Source organism: Chrysochloris asiatica, unplaced genomic scaffold, assembly GCF_000296735.1.
Source record: "Chrysochloris asiatica unplaced genomic scaffold, ChrAsi1.0 scaffold00170, whole genome shotgun sequence".
Lineage (NCBI taxonomy): Eukaryota > Metazoa > Chordata > Mammalia > Afrosoricida > Chrysochloridae > Chrysochloris > Chrysochloris asiatica.
Window position 1 is genome coordinate 48,498 of NW_006408688.1, and position 19,892 is coordinate 68,389.

Consider the following 19,892-nt stretch of genomic DNA (forward strand, 5'->3'; position numbering starts at 1 on the left):
CCTTGGAAACCCTGTACAGGGTCGCTTTGGGTCGGAACCGACTCGACGGCACTTAACAACAACAACAATATAACTGAATATTAATATGAAAGCAATTTGCCATTAACTGCCAGTGGCCTCATTTGTTACACTCGGCCCTAGAGGGCCTCGAACCTCTGACTAGTCTCACATGGTCCGCAACAGATATTAGTGGTGCTGTTGTTGTTAACTGCTGTCAGGTGGGTTCGGACTCATACTGACTATACTCTTTCCAAGCCTGTAAATCTTTATTGGAGCAGAAAGCCTTATATTTTGTCTTTGGAATGGCTGGTGGACTTGAACTACCTACCTTGTGCTTTGCAGTCTAGTATTTATCCTATGGAGCTACCACAGTCTCTGTGTTAGTGATATTGCTTGATAATTTTTGCATTCCAGTAGATCACCTTTCTTTGGATTTGGCAGAAATGTAGATGCCAATTGGTTGGTCAAGTAGCTGTTTTTGAATCCTTTGCCCGATGAGTGAGTGTTCCCAGCCTTGCTTATATGTTTCTTGAAATAATCTTTTTCTTTTTTGTTGAATACTTAACCATTGTACCACTAGGAATTCGTTGTAGCTTAGTAATCGTCATCAAATATGGAAATTTTCATCAAAAGTTATTTTGTGTGTTTCTCTATTCCATCATCTCCTTTAGGAACTTCAGATGGTACATATACTGGGCCACTTGAAGTTTTCCTGTAGCTCATTGGTACCCTGTTCTCTGTTTGTCCCCCCTGGCATGCCCCTACTGCTGACCTGTTTGATTTGGATCTTTGCTGTTGGTAAGACTTCAAGGTCATCAGGCTTCTGCAATATCTAATCTACCATTTATCCCACCCAGTGTACTTTTCATGTTAACATTGTAGTTTTCATCTCTAGAAGTTCAATGGGAACTTTTTAGTATTTTTTTGGTCTCCTCTTAATAAGTTCTAACTTTTCTCTAGTTTTTTGAACACATGGAATACAGCTCTAGTGATAATTTAATATCATTGTCTATAAATTTTAATGTTTTTGTCATGTTGGGTTCATTTTTTATTGATTTTTTTCTCTCCTTGTCCTATTTTTTTGTTTTTATGCCTGAGTAATTGTTTTTTTATTGTATACCAGACACTGATTATTCCCTTGTTTTCATATTCCTATAAAATATTCTTGAGATTATTCTTTGTTGATGTGTGATGTTGAGTCAGTGCTGACTCATAAGGATACTGTATAGGGTTTTTGAGAGTGGTTGGTGGGTTTGAACTGCCATTACCAGTCTAGTACTTATCCTACAGAGTCAGTTGCTAAAGTTACTTGGAAACAATTTGACATTTTTAGTGTTGCTTTAAAATGTGGCTAGATTGTATTGGCACAGCATTTGCTGTATTAATTTTGCCCTGCTGCTTAGGGCAAGACCATTGTGAATGCTCTACCCAGTGTACCATGAATTATGAGATTTTCTGCTCTGAATAGTTGAAACGATGCTGTATGGTAAATTAGTTTCCTTTACTTCATCTTGGCTTGAAGTAGAAGTGGTTATGTAGGAATATTTTTTCTGTTTTTGGTTGGAATAATACATAGTCTACAAGGGGGCTTTAAATAGTTTGTGGAAAAATAGAATGAGAAGATAATGGAATTTTTTCACAAACTTTGGGTTGCTGTTGTTAAGTGCCGTTGAGCCTGTTCTGACTCTTAGTGATCTTGCATAGGGTTTCTGAGGAGTGGCTGGTGGGTTTGAATCACCAGTTTTGCTGTTAGCAGTTAATACTTACCCTACAGCATCACACCAGGATGTCACAAACTTTTGGTTGCCCCCTCATATACATCTATTTTTCTCTCAAGCCTAGTCTAAAAGTTTGATTGTGTTCCAGATGTGTTTTCTTGGGTGTTATAAACTCAAAGATGGTCTGCTTTCTCCCATAGTTTTTGTTAATAGCCATTTATTTTTTTGTTGGTGTGCATTAAGTCTGTTTCCTGTATCTTCTGAGAAGTGACGCTGTAAGCAAGACAATCAATAAAAATTTTATCAGATGCTTATAAAATACCCTGTATGACTGTGTAGAATAAGCACTAGACTGCCAACCACAAGGTTGTTTTTGTTCTTGTTATGTTCCATTGAGTCGGTACCAACTCATAACGACCCTATGCACAACAGAGCGAAACATTGACTGGTTCTGGGCCAACTCACAATTGTTGACACGCTTGAGTCCATTGATGCTGCCACTTTGCCAGTTCATCTCACTGGGGGTCTTCCTCTTTTTCTCTGACCCTCCACCTTACCAAACATGATATCCTTCTCCAGTGACTTCACCCCTCTTGCCCGAAGTATGAAAGATGAAGTTTGGCCATCCTGGCCTCCAGGGAGCACGCTGGCTGCACTTCTTCCAACACAGATCTGTTTGTTCTTTTGGCAGCGCATGGCACTTTCAATATTCTCCTCCAACACCATAACTCAAAAACATCAACTCTTCTATGGTCTTCCTTATTCATTGTCCAGCTTTCGCATCCATATGAGGTTATTGAAAATTCCATGGCTTGGGTTAGGCACACCATAGTCGTCAAGCTAACATCATTGCTCTTCAGCATTTTAAAAAGGTCTTGTGCAGCAGATTTAACTAATGCAGTATATCCTTTGATTTCTTGACTGTTGCTTTCATGAGTGTTGATAGTTGATCTAAGCAGACTGAAGTCCTTGACAGTTTCTGTCTTTGCTCTGTTGATGAGAACTTTTCTTTTCATTACATTGAGATGCAATCTATACTGAAGGCTGTGCTCTTTGATCTTCATCAGTAAATATTTTAAGTCCTCTTCACTTTCAGCAAGCAAGGTTGTATCATCTGCATATCACAGGTTGTTAATGAGTCTACCTCCAATCGTGATGCCACATTTTTCTTCATATAACCTAGCTTCTTGGATTATTTGCTCAGCGTACAGGTTGAATAAGTATGGTGAAAGAATACAACCCTGTTGCACACCTTTCTTAATTTTAAATCATTCAGTGTTCCCATGTTCTGTTTGAACATCTGCCTTTTGGCCCATGTACAGATTTCTCATGAGCCCTATTAAGTGTCCCAGAATACTTATAATTTGCAAAGTTGTCCATAGCTTGTCGTGATCCACACAATAGAAAGCCTTTGTGTAGTCAGTAAAGCACAGGTAAACAATCTTTATGGGATTCTGTTTTCAGCCAAGAGTCATCTGACATCAGCAATGATATCCCTCATTCCACGGCCTCTTCTGAATCCAGCTTGAACCTCTGGGTGTTCTCTGTCAATGTATGCTTGCTGCTGTTTCTGTATTACCTTTAGTAAAACTTTACTTGCATGAGATAGTAAAGATAGTGTCCGATCACTTCTGCATTCCATTGGGTCACCGCTCTTTGGAATGGACACAAATACAGATCTCTTCCAGTCAGTTGGCCAAGTAGTTGTCTTCCAGATTTCTTGGCATAGATGAGTGCCTCCAGTGCCACCTCACGTTCTTGAAAGATTTCAATTTTTATTCCATCAATTCCTGGTGCCTTGTACTTTGCCAGTTCCTTCAATGCACCTTAGACTTCTTCCTTCAGTATCATTGGCTCTTGATCATATGCTACCTCTTGAAACATTTGAACATCAGCCATTTCCTTTTGGTACAATGACTCTCTGTATTCCTTCCATTGTCTCTTAATGCTTTCTGCATCATTCAGTAATTTGCCCAGAGAACCCTTCAATAACAAAAGTCCAGGCTTGAATTTTTTCTTTAGTTCCCCCAGCTTGAGAAATGCTGAGCGTGTTCTTCCTTTTTGGATTTCTGACTCCAGCTCTTTGCACATTTCATTGTAATATTTGACTTTGTCTCCTCGAGCTGACCTTAGAAATTTTCTGCTCATCTCTTGGACCTCCTCATTTCTTCCATTTGCTTTACCATCTCTACACTAGAGAGCAAGTTTCAGGGTCTCTTCTGACATCCATTTTGACCTTTTCCTTCTTTCTTGTCTTCTTAATGACTTTTTGCTTTCTTCCTGTATGATGTTTTTGTTGTCATCCCACAACTCTTCTGGTCTTCGGTCTTTAGTGTTCTTCAGATGAACTCTAAATTCAGGTGGGATGTATTCAAAGTCATATATTGGCCATCGTGGACTTGCTTTCATTTTTTTCAGCTTCACAAACTAGGTGGTTCAAACCCACCAGCCTCTTCTGGGAAACCCTATACAGGGTTGCTTTGAGTCGGAACCGACTCCATGGCACTTAACAGCAACATGTAGTTCTAGAATCAATTAACAGATGTTTGGGTTTCAGTAGGTCATCATCACATTCAAAAGTGGTTTTTTACCTGTTGTAATTTATTTGAAATGATCGCTGGCCCCTCTCCATATTTTAGTGGGAGCCTGTACGTATTCCCACAATTGCATTCTTTGCTCTCATTGATTTTGCAGGTATACTTAGTGTTAACTGGTGTTATACCTCAAATCTGCTTGCTTTGTCCTTCTTCCTTTTTTTCCCCTCAAGGTATATCCTTCAATTTTTAATCTAGTGACATGATTTATATCTGAGAATTTAATTTCTATTCAACATCCTAGAGACTTGGTTTAAAACTTCATATTTTGTGTTTGTTGTTGTTAAGTGCCATCAAGTTTATTCTGACTCATAGCGACTGTGTACAGGGTACAACAACAATAGTATAGGGTTTCTGAGAAGTGGCTGATGGGTTTGAGCTGCTGACTTTGCAGGTAGCAGTCCATTGCTTATCCTGCACGGTCACACCAGGACTCCTTTGTATTTATCATTGGTAATTTTAAACTTCTTTGTTATAAAACAAAATTCAGATGCAGAAAATCACACTTAGCTATCTTCATTTTCAATGTTAAACCAAATATTTTGCTTATGGTTGTTGTTAAGTGCCCTCGAGTCAGTTCCTACTTATAGTGACCCTATTTAGGAGTCCTGGTGTGGTGCTGTGGGTTAATGCGTCAAACTGCAAAGCCGTTTGAACTGCAAGGTCGGAGGTTCAAGCTCACCAGCTGCTCCTCGGAAACCCTATACAGGGTCGCTGTGGATTGAAACTGACTCGATGGCACTTAACAACACCACCAACAGCAATATAAGGTTATTGTGAAAAGGCTGATGGATTTGAACTACCAAGCTGTGGTTCAAATTGATCTTACGGTCCAGTGCTTATCCTCCAGTGCCATAAAAAATACAAACTTGAAGTGGAATTTGTATATTAAGATAAATAGCAATTAACTCAACATTTTTGTTTATGGGTAAGGTCAAGCTTGTGGTCATCACTAAAAATTAGAAAAAGAAACTTCCCTGATTAACACAGCAAACTCTTTCCAGTTTATCTTTATTTGAAATGTTCTTTAGTGAGTGTTGTCGATAAAATAATACATTTGTATATGAAATAACCAGAAACTTGACCAGACATTATAGCTAAATATAATGTAATAATATCAGAAAGATAGAAATAGTACTGAATAAAAATTGCTTGATGAATCTTATTTTTACTGTTCCAGGTTATATATGAACAAGAAGGGGTGTATATTCACTCATCTTGTGGAAAGACCAACGACCACGATAGTTTCATTTCAGGAATATTACGTGTTTTAGAAAAGGTATGTTTCTTGTAAATGGTTTCATTTAATAAATGTTTATGGTAGTGGTTCATGTTTGGGTTATTATCAGGAAGTTTGAATTTCATCTGTGAGATAAAATTTTATAATTGAGCAGTGGTATTAAATTGAAATGGAATGACTTTGAAATAAAATATTTTGAAAAAATGAGTAAAATGGAATGAAATATTTTAAAACTTATTCTATAAGATAATTCGTGTAATTTTATAATAATGAAAAGCATATAATAATTAAAAACGTATATGACATTTGTCATAAAACTGGTTAACATAGGATTTTTGTTTTGTTTTATTGTGAACTGAGTGATACTTTATATGGGAGTACCCTTTACACCATTGTTTCATTGCAGTGATTAAAATCTCCTTTGTGCATTATCATTCAACAGTATTTGTTTCCATTTTCTCTGTGGTTTTTTTCTTGGGGGGAGTGGGGGGTATTGAGGGGATAGACACAAAAACACTCAGAAAAATATAATAATGTAAATAACCAAAGGGTACATTCTACAAGCCCGACTCTTGGCCACCAGCACTCAGTCCATCTCTTTCCATGAATCTAGAGTCCTCAGGTGCTCCCCCTTTCCATGTCCCCTTCTCTGCCTCCGTTTCTGGTGTTGCTTTTTCTCTGGATAGGGTCCTGCATTCTGCTTGTGCTCTTCTCCCTTGATGGTCCTGTAAGATTACTCCCTTGTTGTTACAAAACGTCTACCTTTACAGTTGTGACATTCACAGTTTGTCATGATAACAGTTATTCACTATTGAATCATAAGAATCTTATCCCCGTATCTTTTTTCTGGACCTATGTAGTAGATACGTTGAAAACTATTCAGTGGGGAGGACTCTCTCTTCCCCTACATAGGATTTTTTAAAGTGCTAATAATTAATGTTTTGAAATTTTATTTTGGGTTTAGGGAATTGAAATGTGACTAAGAATGTAAGATATTATGAATACTAAATATGGTTCATAATTTTTTTTTCTCTAGGATTCTGAAGTAATAGTGGACTGGAGACCATTAGATGATGCATATGATTCTTCTAGTATTCTCTATGCTGGAAAGGTATTTAAGAAAAAAAATGTGACCATTGGAATGCCATTTAAAAAATGACAGTGGGTTAGGTATTGGGCTGTTTACATGAAAGATCGGCGGTTTGAATTTACCACCCACTCATCGGAAAAGGATTTAGCAGTCTGCTTCCATAAAGATTTACAGCCTCAGAAACCCTATGGAGCAGTTCTTTTCTATCCTAAAGGGTTGCTGTGCTTCAGAATTGTCTTAATGATAGTGGGTTGGGCTTAGTTTGGTTTTATTGAAATATAATTCACATTCAATAATATCTACTCCTTTTAATTATACAATTCAGTGTAAGATTAGTGTATTTACAGAGTTGTGCAGTCATCATTGACATCTAATTTAAAACATTTTCGTTCCTCTTAAAAAGCAGCTCTGTACCCATTAGAGGTCACTCTTCATTCCCACCCCCAGCCCTATCGTTTGCAACTACTAATCTGTTTTCTGGAGTCCTGATATGTGCCACCCGTTGGAGTGCAAATTCACTCTGAACCACAAGGTTCAAGCTCACCAGCTGCTCCTTGTAAACCCTATACAGTGTTACTATGGGTTGGAATTGACTCAATGGCACTTAACAACAACAACATTCTACTTTCTGTGTCTTAAAGGGTTTGCCTGTTCTGTACATTTCATATAAGTGAAATGATATACATTATTTTATGGCTGACTTCTTTCACTTAGCATGTTTTCAAAATTCCATTAATGGGGGTGGTGCTTTAAGATAAACACTGGGCTGCAAGGTTGGTTTGAACTGCAAGGCCGGTAGTTCAATCTCACCAGCAGCTTCTCGGAAACCCTAATAAAGGGTCACTATGAGTCAGAACCAACTGTATGGCACTAAACAATAGTGTGTATCAGTGCTTTGTTTTATTCCTGAATGATATTCCAATTGTGGATTTGTCACATTTTGTTTATCCATTAATAAGTTGCTGCTGAACATTTGTTTTTGTTTTGTTTTTTTCACTTTTGGACTATTGTGAATGTTGCTGTACATTCATGTACAAGGTTTTGTGTTTTCATTTCTCTTGGGTATGCCTAGGAGTGGAGTTGCTGGGCAATATGTTGCTCTATAAGGAGCAACCACTGCTTACGTAGTGGTTACGAATCGGGCTGTGAACTGCAAGGTCAGCGGTTCTAAACTACCAGCTGTTCTGCGGGTGAAAGATGAGGCTTTCTGCTCCCGTAAAGATTTACAGCCTCAGAAACCCTGTAAGGGTCGCTGTGAGTCAGAAACGACTCCACGGCACATAACAACAACAACAACATGTTGCTCTATGTTTAACATTTAGGAAACCACCAAAGCTTTTTCCAAAACTGCTGCACCATTTTACAATGCCACCAGCAATGTTTGAGGGTTCCAGTTTCTCCACATTTTCGCCAGTATTTGTTTTTGTCCTTGTTATTTTAATTGACTTTGTGGGTATGAAGTGTTATCTCATTGTGGGTTTGATTTGCATTTCCATCATGACTTAAAACGTTGAACATTTTTTTCGTGTGCTTATTGCCCATTTGTAAATCTTTGGAGAAATGCTGATTCCCTTCCTTTGCTCATTTGATTATTTGTATTTATTATTGAGATGTTGTTGTTAGGTGCCATTGAGTAGGTACTGACTCATAACAAACCTGTGTACAACAGAATGAAACATTGCCCGGTCCTGGGCCATCCTCACAATTTTTGCCATGCTTGAGCCCATTGATGCAGCCACTTTGCCAATCCATCTCACTCGGGGTCTTCCTCTTTTCCTCTGACCCTCCACCTTACCAAACATGATATCCTTCTCCAGTGACTATTGAGATGTAAGAGTTCTTTATTTTGGATACAAATCCCTTGTGAATGCAAAAATGTGGCACCAAATCTTCCCTCCCGGAACCCTCTCTATTATCACATCTGGGTTCAGTAATCCATTATTATGAAATTTATTAGGGAAGCTAACAGGTTACAATGCAGTGTCAGAAACGGTTAGAGCACAGTTGTTTCAATCAGAACAGCCTCTACTTGACAGAGTCCACCTGCAGGACTCTCTCTTCCCAGTCTCTTGTTACAGAGCTCTTTTGGGGTTGCTGATAAATGCCCATAGGGCACAGTGCTCTACCATAAGCCTCAGCTTGATTTGCTCTAGGTCCATGAGTCAGCAAACCTAGTTCTCACACTTAAGTTTATTGAGGCACCCCACTTTACAAGCAAGCCTCCTGCCCAGAGTTATTCAACTTTATTTGCTCTTTGGGTTGAGAAGGCCACTGCCCTGTCTTGTGCTTTGGCTTTTGGCTCTGCTGCTGCTCTACCATTTCTCCAGTGGCACAACTTTCTGTCCCTGGGTTGAGGAGGTTCATTGCAAAGGAATCTCAGGACCCAAAGGATTTGCTTCACTCCTGGCCCTTCTTTGATGGTAATGAGATTCGCTTTCCTTCTGAGATGGCACATTTACTATATATGTTATTGTTGTTAATTTTTAATTTCTCAGACATCTTTATTGTTATGTGTCATTGTCCCCCCCCCGCCCCTTTTTAAATGTTTTATTGTGAATTATGTGATAGTTTACATGGGAGAACGTTAGTTTTACATTCATTCTATCATATATTGTTTCATTGCCATGTTACAGTTCCCTCTATGCATCATCAACCAACCAAAGGGTATATACCCTATAAGCCTGCCCCCTTCCCCTGTCGTCAGCACACAGCCACTCTCCCTCTCTGGGTTTAAAGTCCCCAGCTGCTCCATCTCTCCACTTCATCTCAGGCATCACTGGTTCTCTGGGTAGCGTCCCGCGCTCTGCTTTTCTCCCTTGATGGTCCCAGGTAGTTCCACTTCTGGCCTGCAAAGTTAATCACTCTCCTCCTTGCTACAAAATGTCTACCTTTACATTTCCAACCCTCACAAGCAGTCCTGATTACAATTATTTACTATTGTATCACAAGAGACCTATCCACATTTCCTTTTATCAGCCCCGCCTAAACAGATTGGATACTGCTCAGTGGAGATTCTACCTTCCTCCACGCCCTCTGGATCTTGAAAGCCAGTCACTTCTTGCCTTTGTGCTCCCCCCACCCCCACCCCCCATTTTGGGTAGCCAATGTCTAAGTTGCCCATCCCTGTCTACTCTGTGTATGGAGGGGTAGGAATGATCCTTGCTGTAAAGATTTGTTCCCTCTTTTGAGCTATTGCATCCATAGGTGTAGGTCAAGTTCATCAAATTGTATCAGATTTTTCCTCGTCTTCTAGTTGAGCTCTGATCATCCAGTCATTGAAGAAGCCAGGTCAAGTGGGTATTATCTGCAAGTGTGGGTGTTCTTGTGCATATGCCTTCCCTTCTTAATCAGCTGGACGCTTCACTCTCCACTCTAGTCCTTTGGCTATGTCACTGACTCTGGGCCCAAGAGTCCCCAGGTCTTGCCACACTGCTGGCCAACCAGGTACCCACCTGGGTTCACAGGAGTCTATTGAACGTTGTATAGCTTAGCTTACCACTTCATTGTTGTTTTTCCCTCACTTCCCCTTATTGGTAACATATGTGGTCACCAATCAGAGCCGTCTATTCCCATTGAGTCTTAGTCTTGGAAGGTGGTTTGCTCTGAGGGGACCCCACTTTTTTTTTAAGCATCATTTTCGTCTTGGATGAAGTATCTTTTCTTATTTCTGATTTTAGTGAGAACATTTTGAAAGCCTTCATCTCTCTGTATTGTCCATGTCATCTAGCTTGCCTTTTTTCCTTCCTTGTTTCATTTGGACTCTGTCTTTTGTGTAGATATTTGTCTTTGATGTTTGGTGATTTTTGTGACATGGTGCTCATTTTTAACAACAGACACAAAACTATGATTGTACTCTGTAGGATGAGTAGGCATGCTAATAGTCGGACTCTTAAAGAGTGTTCTGGTTAGACTCTTTTCTGAAGGAATCTCTGATTTCAGAATCTTAAGGCTTTTCTCTTGGGTGAGTTACATTTGCCAGAGAAGCACATTCTTGCTGGTAGAGGGCAAACCTAGATGTCAGTGTTCTGAGAGCTGAGTAGAGGCTGGAATGTCACCAATTTTATTATGGTTTTACTTTTAGTGCAGTATCTCTCTGCTCAGAATGATGGTTTCTCTAATTCATAGTTACTCTGCTTTAACCCCTAATGAATAAGTCATAACTCTACGAATTTTTGCTTGTTGACCTCTTTTCAGCCTGATTTTTATCTTTCATTTTCAGAACTTTCTTATCTACCAATTCATATCCTTTGGATGGGAGGGGGTTCTGTGGATGTTTCTCAGCTTTTCTCACTACTGGTCTAGGATTGAGTTTTCTCAGGTGTAAACTATCAGCTTCCTTGTTTTCATCCTGCCCGCATGCTGCCTCCCCTCCCCCCGTCCTGTTGTCTTTTTTGGGGGGGTGTGTGTATATAATATTCAAAAGGGAACAGAGGTAATGTGTTTTATTTGGCATTTCTAAACTGGACTTAAGATGCTTTATTTTAATCTAGATTGTGTACTTCACTCATTCAGCAAAGACTGGAATGCTTGCTATGGTTGTAGGAATACAGCTTTGAACAAGAAGAAAGCCCTGCTCCTGCTCAGCTTATGTATTAATGGATGGATGCAGGGGAGATAGGCTCAAACAGGTAAAATAGGCATTTTGTCAAATGCTATGGAGATGCTATGGAGAAAAATAAAGTGGGTAAGAGAATGCTAAGTGTTATTTGTATGGATCGTGGTGGTTGTGGTGTTTTTTAAATTGGGTAATCAAGGAGGGTTTCTTGAGAAAATTTCATTTGAGTAAGGACCTGGGAGAAAAAGCATTCCGCTTAATAATTTTATCTATTTCTTTCTTTCCTCTGTTTTTCAGTTTATTTCCATTTCTTACTTCTTAGGCCTTTACAATATTTTCCTGTTGCAGCAAAACAGTTTGCAAATCTTTTTGTTTTACTATTATGCACTCATTACCTTTGATTATGAATATATATGGAGTCCTGGTGTGACACTGTGGGCTAATGCTTCGGACTGCAAAGTCGTTTGAACTGCAAAGTCGGTAGTTCAAGCTCACTAGCTGCTCCTTGGAAACCCTATACAGGGTCGCTATGGGTTGGAATCAACTCAACGGCACTTAACAACAACAACAATGAATATATACCAGTCCTAAAACGATTGTGTAGTATTTTTTTTTTTTAATTTATTTTGTTGGAGTTAGAATACACACCGCAGAATATTTATCAATTCAGTAGTCTCTGCATGTGCAATTCAGTAACACTGATTACATTCTTCTAGTTATGTAAGCATTCTCATTCTTTCTGAGTAGTTCCTCCAGTAACGTGAGCTAAGTTTACTATCTGTTGTGTTGCTGTTGTGAATTTGATCCCATATGGATAGATTTGAAAAGAGTAAATGCTTAAGGCAGATATTCTTTATTAGTTGCCATTGTTGTTTGGTGCTGTCCAGTTGGTTCTGACTCATAGCAACCCTATGTGCAACAGAATGGAACAGTGTCTGGTCCTATGCCATCCTTACAATGGTTATTATTGAGCCCATTGCTGCTGCCACTGTGCCAGTCCACCCTATTGGGGGCCTTCCTGTTTTTTACTGAGCCTCCACTTTACCAAACGTGATGTCCTTCTCCAGGGATTAGCCCCTCCTGATAATATGTCTGAAGTATGAGTGACAAAGTTTTGTCATCCTGGCTTATTAAGGAGCATTCTGGCTATACTTCCAACACAGATTTTTAGTTCTCCTGGAAGTCCATGGTACTTTCAGAATTCTTCTCTACCACTATAACTCAAATGCATCAGTTCTTCTGTGGTCTTCCTTATTCATTATCCAACTTTCACATACATATGAGGCTGTTGAAAATACCATGACTTGGGTCAGGCTCATCTTAGTTCTCATACTGATATCTTTGTTCTTAACACTTTAAAGAGGTCTTATGCCACAGATCTGCCTAATGCAATATATTTTTTGATTTCTTGCTTGCATGATTGTTGATAGTGGATACAAGCAAAATGAAGTCTTTGACTATTTCAATGTTTTCTCCTTTTATTATGGTGCTATTTATTGGTCCAGTTGTGAGGATTTAAAACTGTTACTTGGTTTTAATAAGACTTCATGGGACAGTTTTGGTTTCACCAGCCACTCCTTGGGAACTTGAAACAGGTTTGCTATGAGTCGGAACCAACTTGATGGCACTTAACAAAAACAATAACATGGTCTCGGGTTTATCCAGAGTTCTTCTGGTAGCATAGTGGGTTACATGTTGGGCTGCTAATTCATAAGGTCAGCAGCTCAGGCACTCCAAGGGAGAAAGATGAGGCTTTCTGCTCCTGTAAATATGTACAGCCTTGGAATGTTTATACTGAGTCGCTGGGAATTGGAAGCACACCATCACCACTATGGCTCCAGAATGTCTGGAGACTATAATAATTTGAACTTTTCTACTTCATTTTATTCCTTTGGATCAAGATTCCTCTATAGAATCTTAGATAAAAAATGTTTGGTAATGATAGCCAGGCAACAGCCAATTCTGATCTCATCCAAGGAGGCAGTTGTTCTTGGAGGCAATTTACCACACTTTCTCTTTCTTTTATTTCCAAGTCTCCGTCTTCCTTTGTTGTTTCAGATAAATAGACACTAATGGTTGTGTCTTGAATGGCCGCTTGCAAGCTTTTAAGACCCTAGACACTATACCATGAACTAGGAGGTAGTTTACCATACATAGTATTGTTGTTGTTGTCAGGTGCCATCGAGTCGGAACCGACTCATAGCGACTCCATGCACAGCAGAACGAAACAATGTTCGATCCTGGGCCAACCTCACCACCGCTGCCACCCCCGAGTCCATCAATGATGCCACCTGGCCGATCCATCTCGTTGGAGGTCTTCCTCTTTTTCTCTGACCCTCCACCCTACCCAGCATGACATCCTTCTCCAACGATTGTTTCCTCCGGACTACATGTCCAAAGTAGGAGAGACGAAGCTTAGCCATCCTGGCCTCCAAGGAGCACTCTGGCTGCACTTCTTCCAAAACAGATCTATTGGTTCTTTTGGCAGTCCATGGCACCCTCAGTATTCTCCTCCAACACCACAACTCAAAGGCATCAATTCTTCTACGATCCTCTTTATTCACTGTCCAGCTTTCGCATCCATATGAGGCTATTGAAAACACAATGGCCTGGGTCAGGCGCACCCTAGTCCTCAAGCTGACATCTCTGCTCTTCAATACTTTAAAAAGTTCCTGTGCAGCAGATTTGCCCAGTGCAATACGTCGTCTGATCTCTTGACTGCTACTTCCGCGAGTGTTGATAGTTGATCCAAGAAGAATGAAGTCCTTGACAACTTCAATCCTTTCTCCATTGATAAGAATGTTGTTTATTGGTCCAGTGGTGAGGATTTTTGTTTTCTTGACATTGAGATGCAATCCATATCGAAGGCTGTGCTCTTTAATCTTCATAAGTAAATATTTCAAGTCCTCTTCACTTTCATAGTATTAGGCCACTTAATTGGGATGTCATATGGAACTATGACCCTAAAATTCCAAACCAATGAACCAAATCCCATAAATTCCACAAGGTGTTTGTGCATAAGCAAACTCAGCACCTACCCTCTTTTTTAATTTTATCATTGTAGCTATGTCTGTCACATGACTTTTGCATTTAACATTTTAACGCAGTTAACATTTTACAGGTGTAGCTTATTGATAGTAATTATATTAATTGACTGTACAACTTTACCTTTAATGTGATTTTTTTCATCACCATAATCTGAAACTCAGTACTCCATAATCCTGTATATTTTATTGACTGTCCTTTAGTTATTGGTTCATTCCTCAATTGAGGGATGTTAGGGTATTTCTAGTTTTTCACTATTACAATACTGCAATGAAAATTCTTTTATGTGCCTTTGTACACTTGTGTGAGTATTTTTCTGGGATAAGTTGTGTGGTAGTGGTGGGTGGTGATGGTTGTGTGCTGTCAAATCAGTTCTGACTCATAGCTACCCTGTATAGGGTTTCTGAGGTGTAAATCTTGACAGGAGCAGAAAACTTCATGTTTCTCCTGCAGAGTGGCTGATGGATTCGAATTGCTGACCTGCAGTTAGCAGCCTAATGCCTAACACACTAAGCCACCAGGGCACCACTATCAGTAGTGCAAGAGAACCTGCTTCTTTCCTCACACTTCTCTATTTGATAATTATTTTTAATTGGATGGGGCCATATAATGATAGTTCATTTTAACTTCTTTGATTACTACTGAGGTTGGGTGCTTGTCTATGTTTTCTGAATTGTTTGCTCATATTATGCTTATTTTTGTGTTTTAATGTTTGCCTATTTCTAAATAATTCTGGCAGTTTTTCACTTAATCAGTCATATATTTTGGAAACATTTTCTTCCATTTGTTGATCTTTAACTCTCTAATGTTTTCTTTTGTTGTATACAAGTTGAGCTTTTTTATTTAACCAATTATTATTATAACCCTTTAGACATTTGGTTTTATTCTGTTTTAAACTTGAAAGTGCTATAAAACTCCACCTGTAAATTTTTTATTTTTAGCTTTTTTGACTAATTGGCTGATTTTGATTGACAATAAGAGAATATGCAGCCAATGGTGATGTAAGTGACTAGCCACTACCACTGGCTATTTTCCTTAAATAATGAGAAGTTTGGAGCTTGGGAGATATTTGCAATGGCTCTCTTGACTTTCTGTTGTGGTCCTAAGATAGCTGCATATTTTTAGGCATCACAGCTGTGGAAAATGGGGGAGGGAATAAGGCTTTTATAAGGAAAGCAGAAACATTTTTAGAATACCCACTATTGACTTCTCTTCATGTTTATGCCAGCTCTGACTGTAAGGGAGGCTGGGAAAGTTTTCTGGTCTTTTTCATAAGGTGGTGAAGGAGACGAGTAGAGAAAATAGTATTCAGTTTTCCCTCTAGCGTTGTCTACCTCAACTTACAAACTTAATTTATATAGACTCTAAGATGATAATATGAATTGAAATTTAATTCTAGTTTAAGACCATAAATATTTTATTTATAATTATTTTAGGACTCCAGTTCCGTTGTTGAATGGACCCAGCCCCCAAAAGAAAGAGCTCATCGAGGATCGGAACATCTGAACAGTTATGAAGCAGAGTGGGACATGGTTAATACCGTTTCATTTAAAAAGAAACCAAATACCAATGGAGGTATGAATTAAGTCCTTTGAAATATATACTAGCAAATAAAAGTGCAAAGAAAATTATTTAATGTTGTCTAGTCAAGAAGGATTTGGTGCTTTTGGTTAATAGTTTACAGCAACCGTATTTTTAGTTACACCGTTATCTATTTTCTTGTTTGTAATTGATGGTTGTAACTTCAGAAAAATGGTTTTAAAAAAGCTTGATCTATTTTGGAGTTACTATTGGTGGAAAATAGAAATACATTTAAAAATGTTTGTCTTTCATGCATGTTTTTCTTAAGTATAATTTTTTAAAAATCATGCTTTTTCATTTTAATGCTTCATGGGGAGATGAGTGTACAACAAAACTGTATCAATGTAGTTTCAGAGTGTACTGGGATTTTCACTGCTTACTCTCCCCTTTACTTATTATATTCACTGTGTCTTCTCCTCTTTTTATTGATTTAAATCTTTATTTGTTGTATAGTGATTATCGACATGTACTTAACAGAAAAGACCATCCTGACATAACTGTGTATGTTAGTTCACAAAAGAGAGGTGGTTTGTATACCATATTACTTATGTACTGCCCTATGTATGATCTAGGTAGACTGTTTTTAATGTGGACAGCCTTCTTGTGATTTATTTTTAAAATATCAAAGGTTTGTATAGAGTTAAAATCTTAGGTTTGAGTTAAAATCTTTGGTATGAGCTAAAATTTTTAATCTTTTAATGTGTATTTCTTTGTGTTATATGACTAAAAGGCTATTTTATCTCAATGTGTTTTGGCTTTTTCTGAGATTGAAAAAGGCCGACCAGAATTTACTGGCACTTACATTATTACATTGATACAGCATTGTTATTGAGTAAAATTGGTCTTCATATAAGGCCTGGGGAATCATTTCATATACAGTAGTTTTACTTTGTATGTTACCATTTCTAGGAAACAGTGCCAATTAAGAAACAAGTAGGGGCTTCAACAAGTTTGTGGAAAAACTGAATTAAAAGATGGTAGAATTTTTCCATGAATTTTTTGAAGCCCCTTTTTTATAGTTATTAAAGCAAGATTTTGGAAATTCAGTTCATTTTATGTGCATGTCTTTCTTGTTTATTTGTTTATTTTGTTTTCCACTGAGAGGTAAGGTTCTTACGAGAACAGTTAAATGTCAAAGATGAAGCTACAAGATTATTAGTTTTTGTATGAGACAAGATGATTTTTACTTCTCTAGATCTGAATTGAATTGTTACTGTTTTTGTAACCAAATATTGTTATATTCTTGAAAATGAAAAGTAACAGATTATATGGATGAGCAAAAATAGTAAGTTTTCATTATTTCATAAAAGAAAGGAGCATTATATGGTTGAGAAAATTATAATCTGACAATAAAGATCTACTGCACATTGAAATTACCTGGGGAGACTTTAAAACACTTCCAATGCTTGAGTTTCCTGCATCTGGTGAAATCAGACTTTGAAGGTGCAAATTAACATCTGTATTTTAATTCACAGAGCTGAGAACTTTTTTAGCTATGTAGTTTAGCCAAAAGCCACAGATGGAAATACTACTTGTTATTTGCTGTCCACAAGGATTTGTAAGTGAAGAGCCTTTGTTTTTTAATTGACAATTAAGGTGATACATTCTGAGGTTACCTTTAGGTTTCAGAATTCAAATGTATGCCATTATGAAATATTTTCATATTTTACAAAAGTACTTTTTCATAGAAGAAACTTTTTCTCATAACATTTACAGGAGCCCTGGTGGCACAGTGGTTTAATTGCTTGGCAGTCTGTGGCAGTATGCTTTGGTAAAGGTTATCTCCCAGAAGCCATACATTCTTCTGCCCTGCAGGGTTGCTATGAGTTAGAATCAATTAGATGACAAGGATTTTTTTTTTTAAATGACCTTTACATTTTTTTAGTTTGTGAGGCACAAAGGAAATGGGACAAACCTATAAAAAACTGACTGTTGAAGACTCACCTAACTGTTTATTTTATAAGGACATTTACCTTTATATTTCAGAAGCATTGTGAAGTCCTGTGCTTTTGTATACCAGTGTTTTGAAAATATTTCTTCTCGGAAAACAGACTGTCATCATGTTGTAGAAACCCATCACATAAGATGTCTTGTCCCTGATAATTTTATTTGAGACCTATGGAGACTTATTAAACTATTCTGTTTTACTTTGCTTCTGCTACTATATTGTTTCCTATATTAATGTGTTGGAGATACCTTTAATATATATTTAGTAACCTAATACGTTCTTAGAATCAATTAGTTTTGTTTGCCTTTCCTTTAAGGAGAAAGAAGGGAACTTTGTGTTAATACTTGGACTCTGTTAGATTTTCTTTTTAAATGTTGGTAGCAGACTAAATTACAACTTACTTTTATGTTTACTTGATATTACCTACTGCTGGCCCGTCAATTCTGACTCATAGTAACCCTAAAAGACAGACTAAGAATGGCCGCATTTCTAAGGCTGTTTCTACTCTCATGAAGTTTATAATCTAGAGGAGGGACTTAACAGAATTTTTTGTAATATTTGTCTCATTTATCAGTTTTAAGTAATGAAAGATGAGAGTAATTTCTCTTGCACTTAATATGTAATGTTTCTTTTTAGTGAGGGAAAATTTATGTAAAATCTTTACTCCTCAATATGCACAAACTCCTGATAATTCATATAGCCTGTTGTTGTTGTTATGTGCTGTCAAGTCAGTTCAGTTCCGACCCATAGCAACCCTGAACAGGGTTTCTAAGGTTGTAAATCTTTACAGGGGCAGGAAGCCTCATCTTTCTCCTGCGGAGCAGCTGGTAATTTCGAACTGCTGACCTTGCGGTTCGCAGCCCGATTCATAACCACTACACTATCAGAGCTCCCTAGCCTGTTGTTGTTAAGTGCCGTCAGTTCGGTTCCGATTAATAATGACCCTGTATAGGGTTTCCAAGGAGAGACCGGTGAGTTTGAACCTCCAACCTTGTGGTTCAAAACAACCTTGATTGAGGTCGAGTGCTTATCCTATGGCGCCACACTAGGACTCCACCTGCAATATGGTCTGTGCAAATTATTATATAGGGTATGTAGTATGTAGTATTTAATATTTTCCATATGATTTCTTTTGCTAATATTGGATTAAAAACTGAGCATTTTAAGAGTTTTATTTAATGGTCAATATGTAGTTTTTCAGGGCTGTTTTGCTGATTTTGGTTTTTGCAAATACTCTAGTAGTGTGTATTTTCTAGTTTTAGTTATCTTTTCTAGGTAGTACAAATGCAGTCACACTTAAATGATTTATTGGAAACTTGCAGCTTAAAATTGTTTTCACTTTTCTATCACCTTGTTAGTGGTATATGAGCTCTGTAATATTAATACCAGTGAAACATGATGTAAAGTAGACAAGTACACATGTGGCACTTAGTCTAGTACATGCGTACATACGAGTTGACCATTTGGAATGATGTAGAACTTAGGCAGATCCTTATTATATAGGTAAGCTACTAGATTTCTGAACTTCCTTTCAAATAGTAGTTATTGGACAGTCCATGAAGTAGTGGCAATGCTTAGATACTTTGCATGTGGATTTTTTGTAAGCTGTAGATTTCACTGTGCCCGTTAAGAAGATGTTATTGTAGATGATGGTATTTAGTGTTCCTGACTACTAAGGAAGGTGATCTCTGACCTGATCAAACAGGTCATCTCTGTTTGATCTGTCTTTTGATGAAATACTTTATAGTTTATCTTTCTGGAATTAATAATGGGGGACAGAATTAATGAACATCTTGGATAACAGGATAGTATGATACTTCATATGAATAACAAATGATTTTTAAAATTTTTTGTGACTTAACGTGAGCTAAAGTATTAAAATAAACTGGCATTTTAGATTAGATATTAATACAAGTATTACTATCATTAGAAAACACTAACATTTTGCTTTAAATAATTGAAGTTGCTTGTTATTAATTATGATCTTGTTCATGAAACTGTGATTTTTCCAATTTATATAAACAGTCCACAGACTCAGAAAAAAGCTCTACTTTGGTTTGACCTGAGGTAGGTCTAAATTAGTAGAAAGTTTACTTAACCTGAAAGATTGGTGCATCCATT

General features: G+C 37.8%; 1 protein-coding gene across 2 annotated transcripts in view; it reads left to right on the forward strand.

Moving 5' to 3' along the window:
• TBC1D15 (TBC1 domain family, member 15) overlaps window positions 1-19,892 on the forward strand; it is a 79,776-nt gene that overhangs the window by 9,713 nt on the left and 50,171 nt on the right. For both annotated transcript variants that reach the window (XM_006871611.1, XM_006871612.1), the window contains exons 2-4: window positions 5,493-5,591; window positions 6,589-6,663; window positions 15,679-15,817. In XM_006871611.1, the coding sequence (XP_006871673.1) occupies window positions 5,493-5,591; window positions 6,589-6,663; window positions 15,679-15,817 (313 nt within the window). The remainder of the gene's footprint in view (window positions 1-5,492; window positions 5,592-6,588; window positions 6,664-15,678; window positions 15,818-19,892) is intronic.